Consider the following 5,434-nt stretch of genomic DNA (forward strand, 5'->3'; position numbering starts at 1 on the left):
GTCTGCTGGTTGAAGTCCTCGCGATAGAATGTCGGCAGGATTATCTTTTGATGGTACGTGTTTCCATTGTTCTGGCAACGTTAATGTTTGGATAATTGATACCCTATTAGCTACAAAAGTTTTATATAAAGTTGACTGTGACTTTATCCAGGCCAGTACAATTTCAGAATCGGTCCATAGAAACATAGGATGTTCTTGAAGCCTTAAATCAATCTTCACCCTGTTAGCTAGCTGAGCTGCCACTTCTGCGGCACATAGTTCCAGTCGAGGCAATGTTGTTTCAAAGGAGCCACCCTGGATTTAGCACAGATTAGACGCACAGCTACGCGCCCATCCTTTGTAACAAATCGAATGTATACAGCTGCGCCAAAAGCTCTTTCAGATGCGTCGGCAAACACATGCAATTGTGCTTTTGTCGGAATTTCCCCACAAAATACATGTCGTGGTATTTTGAAGTTGTTGAGACCTTCCAATTCACTTCGAAATGTTTTCCAAGTAGCACAAAGTTTTTCGGGCAATAGCTCATCCCAATCTAATGTAAGCTGCCACGGCTGCTGAATAAATATCTTTGCTTTCACAACAACCGGAGCCAGTAAACCAAGAGGATCGAAGAGTTTCGCGAGTTCAGACGTAACTGAGCGTTTTGAGATTACTTGATGATGATCGATATTTGTCTTCACGCAAAATTGATCTGCTTGAGGCATCCAATATAATCCCAATGTTTTTACCGTTTTGCTTTCATTTTCATCCAAATCCAAGTTGATTTCTCGATCACTATGTGGTATATCTTTCAGCAATCTTGGAGAATTTGAAGACCATTTTCTCAAGTTGAAACCGTGTTGTTTCAAAATAGCTATCAACTCCTTTTGAGTTTCAAGGGCTGTACTTAAGCTATCGGCACCACTGAGCCCGTCATCCATATAAAAGTTTTCCTTGAGCATCCTTGCTCCAAGTGGATAACGATCCATGTTGTCGTCTGCAATTTTCTGCAAACATTTTGTTGCAAGATACGGTGCTATACGAGTGCCATATGTGACAGTATTGAGCTTGTAATAGCTAACTGTGTGCGATGTATCTTCTCTCCAAATAATCAGCTGATATTGTTGATCGTCAGGATGTAGTAGTATTTGCCTATACATCTTTTCAATGTCTGTGGTAAAGACAAATTTTGGCAATCGAAAACGCAGCAAAATAGAAAAAAGTTCACTTTGCACAGTTGGCCCAGTGTACATCAAATCATTTAACGAATAACCTGATGAGGTCTTTGCGGATGCATCAAATACGACCCTTAGTTTTGTTGTAGTACTATCCGGTTTAAGAACACAGTGATGCGGGATAAAATATTTAGGATTTGATACTGTACCCACGTCATTTTTTTGCATGTGTCCCAATTGCTCGTATTCTTGCATAAGTTTGATGTATTGAATTCGGATGTCTTCCTTCTGCAAAAGTCGGCGTTTTATGCTCATAAATCGGTTATACGCCATCGCATGAGATTTCCCCAAATGCTGTAGGAGATTCTCGAAAAGGAAGCCTAACAATGAAACGGCCGCACTCATCTGTCTGAACATGTTGATTGTAGTGAGATTCACACAGGTTCTATAGTGGAGACATTACTTTTTCACTTGACTCTACTTCCTCGAGCTTCCATAGTTTCTCGATTGCTTGTTCTAGTGATGTTTCACTATCAAAAATTGCACATGTCAACGCTGTTGGCGTGACGTCTGTTGAGGTTTGTTCGATTAAGCCGCCAACAATCCAGCCAAGCGCAGTATTTTGTAGTATGGGTTGATTGCCATTGAGTTTTATTGTACCTGGTTGCGTTAGGCTAAAGTAGAACTCTGCTCCAAGTAGAATATCAATTTTTCCTTGCGTGTTAAAATTGGGATCTGCTAGTTTAATGTTCTTTGGAATTTGCCAGTTAGAGATATCCAAATCGTGATTTGGTTGTGCTGGTATAATTGTTGGCAAAACAAACGCCTCCAAATCAGTTGAAAATTCAGAATTATTAGATAACAATTGCACATTTACGCGATGATAAGCTCTCCTTTGAATCTTTCCAAATCCATCAATGGACAAAGAGGCATCCCTGGTTTTAAGTGATAACTTTTTTATCAGCCTTTCAGTCACAATGTTCACTTGTGAACCCGAGTCGAGCACAGCTCTAAATTCGCCTGGCATACCGTTTGCAGCCTTGACGATAACTTTAGCAGTAGCTAGAATTACGTTTTTCTGGTCTTCTACCGATGCTGACGAGATTGCAGCTGTGTTGACTGGTGTGGAATCATTCCTTGTGACTGGTGTTTGATTCGAAGCTATTGAAGATGTCTTAGATTTGTTTGGCAAATGTAGTAACGTATTATGCTTAGTACTACATATTTTGCAGTTGCTAGAAGTACATGATTTCGCTACATGATCGTATTTAAAGCAGTTTGTACACATTTTACGTTGTTGTACCCATTTGAGTCTCTCAGATTCCCCCATTGCCAAAAATTGTTTGCAACGATAAATGGGATGGTGGCCGGTCTTGCATAAGTTGCACTTGTTATCCTCCACTGATGCTATGGACGAAACAGTTTTGCTTGAACCTTTTTGAGTAGTTGCCACTTTCCCGATCGATTCCATCGACTCAAATTGCATTTCCAAAAATGCAAATAGTTCTTTCATTGTAGAAACCTCCTTCGGCTTCGTTAACGATTGCATGAATCGTATGTACAGCGTATGATCCAATTTCTTCGTGATCAATTGGATCAACAGAGCGTCCGAAGAAGTGTCGATATCCAAGTTGTTCAGGGCTAGCATGCATTCTCTTGTAGTGTCATGCAGAGCCTTGATTGAAGCGGTAGATGAGGTTCCTGTTGACTGGTTAAGAATCCGTTCTACCAATGTTGAAACAAGAATCCGTTTATTGTTGTAACGTTCTTGAAGCAACATCCATGCCGTTTTGTAGTTATCCTCTGTCAAGGCTAGATGGCTTATGAGTTTGTCAGCCTCGCCCGACAAATTGGTTTTGAGGTACCACATTTTTTGGACGTTGGGAAGAGGCTGTTTGTCAACCGTCTCCAAAAACAGTTCATAGAACTGCCGCCACTTTAAGCAATCCCCATTGAATTGAGGGATTGTTACCTTCGGTAGCGGAAGTGCACTGTGTGCTACCAAGTCATTTCCCAGTTGAGGTGTGATTGTTACATTGTCACAGCATTTGTCTTTTAGGACCGCCAGCCTTATCAAGTTATGTTGAACCGAATCTTCAAGGCTATCGTAGCTATGTTGATTTATGCTTGGTTTACATTCGGCGTCGTTTCGTGATTTCGGAGGCGTTTCGTGATTTCGCGCGGAATCAAGCAGAATTTATCATGATTTCGCGTACAAAAATGAAATCATCTCATTTCGTGATTTCAGCGAAATCAACATCGAAATCACAGTACACATGATATACAACCCTGTTTTTGCCTAAAAAAAGTACCAAAAGTTGCAACACTTTTCACGTATCACAATAAACAAGGTAGATGTGCGAATTGCTGCAACAAAAAATGTTAGTATCAAAATTTGTAAACAATGTGAAAAATATTAAATTACTTTGTTAAAATGCTATTTTTCATTGTGTTCCCGTACTTTTTAGTGGTTATGTTAGAAAAAAGAGCGAATTTTCAAAATTAATGGTAATGTTAGAAAATAGAGCGAATTTTCAAAAACTGCTTCCCCATACAAATTTCTTACAAAATACGGGAACGGAAAAATGACGGAAATCGCAAAAAGTACAGCAGAAATGTCAAAATCAACGTATCAGTTATAATATTAGATACCAATAAACATATGAATATGCTTGCTGCTAGTTTCTACTAGGCCAAAATTGTATGGCAGAAAACAGGAGAAGAGGGTGTTATTCGGTGCTATTTAAAGATAAGTGCAAGTCTTGCTAGATTTCGGAGTACGGTAACGCATTTTTAGCACTAAACGGGAAAACTACTGCAAGTACTAATATTTTGTGGGTTCTGAGCACAACTTTTATCTATCAAAATTTATTATGATGTCTCAACTTTACTTTGTTGTTGTTTTTTCGACCTTTTTTGTTCGCCATAGAAATAAGTATTTTTTCAAGCTCGAGGTCAATATATCAATTATCTTTATTTTTCGATATTTCGCAATTCTTTGAATTGCATCTTCAGGAAGATAAAATCGCAAAAACACGTCAAGAAATAGGCTTAAAATATTTACTTAAAATTAAGGTAACATCACTACCATCGTCAGCTGTTGTATCTCAACGATAAAATAATTTTTTATTTTTTCATTTGTTAGTACTATACACAATTAATACGATATATAGATAATTTTACGATAATTTTCCAAATAAAGTTGTAAAGTTCTATATAGTCGTATATTTTTGATGATTAATTCAATTTACAATAATTTGTTTTGAAAATTCATGTTCGATCAGCTGCGCATATGCATGTACCTTTATCATTGTGATATGTTTGAAATCAACAAAAAATAAGTGTAAACACCGGGGTGTATTACAGGATTTCGTGAAATCCAGTGGATTTTGGAGCGCAAGTGTAAACTTGACATTAGCCCGATTCTCGAAGGGTCCTCGATCTGTTGCCAAATTTCGTCGTACAGATCTGTGATTTGACTCCACAACTTTTTGATCGTCTCTTCTTTGATTCCATAAAATTGCTTTGATTGCCCCGCTTCGATATTGTCCAAGCTCTGCAGATGGCGCATTAGGGCAGCCATTCTAGCTTTTATCCTTCGGGCCAGCCCCTCAACTTGGGTAGATGCAGGTTCCTCTACCTGGACCGCTGCTTGGCCTTCCGAACCAGTTTCTTGCGATTTTGGTTTTGTCATTTGACCTGGCTTGCTCTTTACAGACTTCAGCTTATCCAATTCCGCCTCGATATAGTCCATTGTTGAACTAAACTTTTCTCCAACGGTCTTGTGTAGGTTCTCAGCTATGTATGGAGCATCCTGTGGCAAAGACGGATCATTGCGGATCTGGTTCTCCGCCTTTTCAAACGTCTGCCAGAGCACCACTAGCTCATTACGCTTGCCTATGTAGAACTCTTCCGTTCTTCTGTCAAGCGGAGCCTTCCTAATTGTCGACACGAATTTGTCGAAATTATTGTCCCTTACTCCCTGCAGAGCTATGAGTTCCTGCACAGTTGTCATTGTTACTTTTTTCCAAAAACACTTGTGGGGTTGTTGGGACCTTCACTACTTGAAAGGTGAACAACTGCCTTTTTTTAAATAAGTCCCAGGATGCGTGTTGTGTCACGTCTGGTTACTTTTCCCATGATTCGGTTTTGCGTCCTTCTTGAAATAAGGTATGCTTCTGCTTGCTTTAAAATTCCCAGGATGCGTGTTGCTAGCACGAGGGATGCTGGTATGTGCGTTGTATCTGAGGTTGTGTGTAGACTCAGAAAGATATGCGTTG

General features: G+C 39.4%; 1 protein-coding gene across 1 annotated transcript; it reads right to left on the reverse strand.

Moving 5' to 3' along the window:
* Nucleotides 1-1,599: 1,599 nt before the first annotated feature.
* LOC141403130 (uncharacterized) lies at nucleotides 1,600-5,169 on the reverse strand. Its single transcript, XM_073985294.1, has 2 exons — nucleotides 4,795-5,169; nucleotides 1,600-3,090 (listed from the first exon to the last, which is right to left on the reverse strand). The coding sequence occupies exons 1-2, from the start codon at nucleotides 5,167-5,169 to the stop codon at nucleotides 1,600-1,602; spliced, it is 1,866 nt and encodes a 621-aa protein (XP_073841395.1).
* Nucleotides 5,170-5,434: the final 265 nt, after the last annotated feature.

The sequence above is a fragment of the Musca autumnalis genome, unplaced genomic scaffold, assembly GCF_047663935.1.
Source record: "Musca autumnalis isolate F117 unplaced genomic scaffold, ASM4766393v1 scaffold_4, whole genome shotgun sequence".
Taxonomy (NCBI): domain Eukaryota; kingdom Metazoa; phylum Arthropoda; class Insecta; order Diptera; family Muscidae; genus Musca; species Musca autumnalis.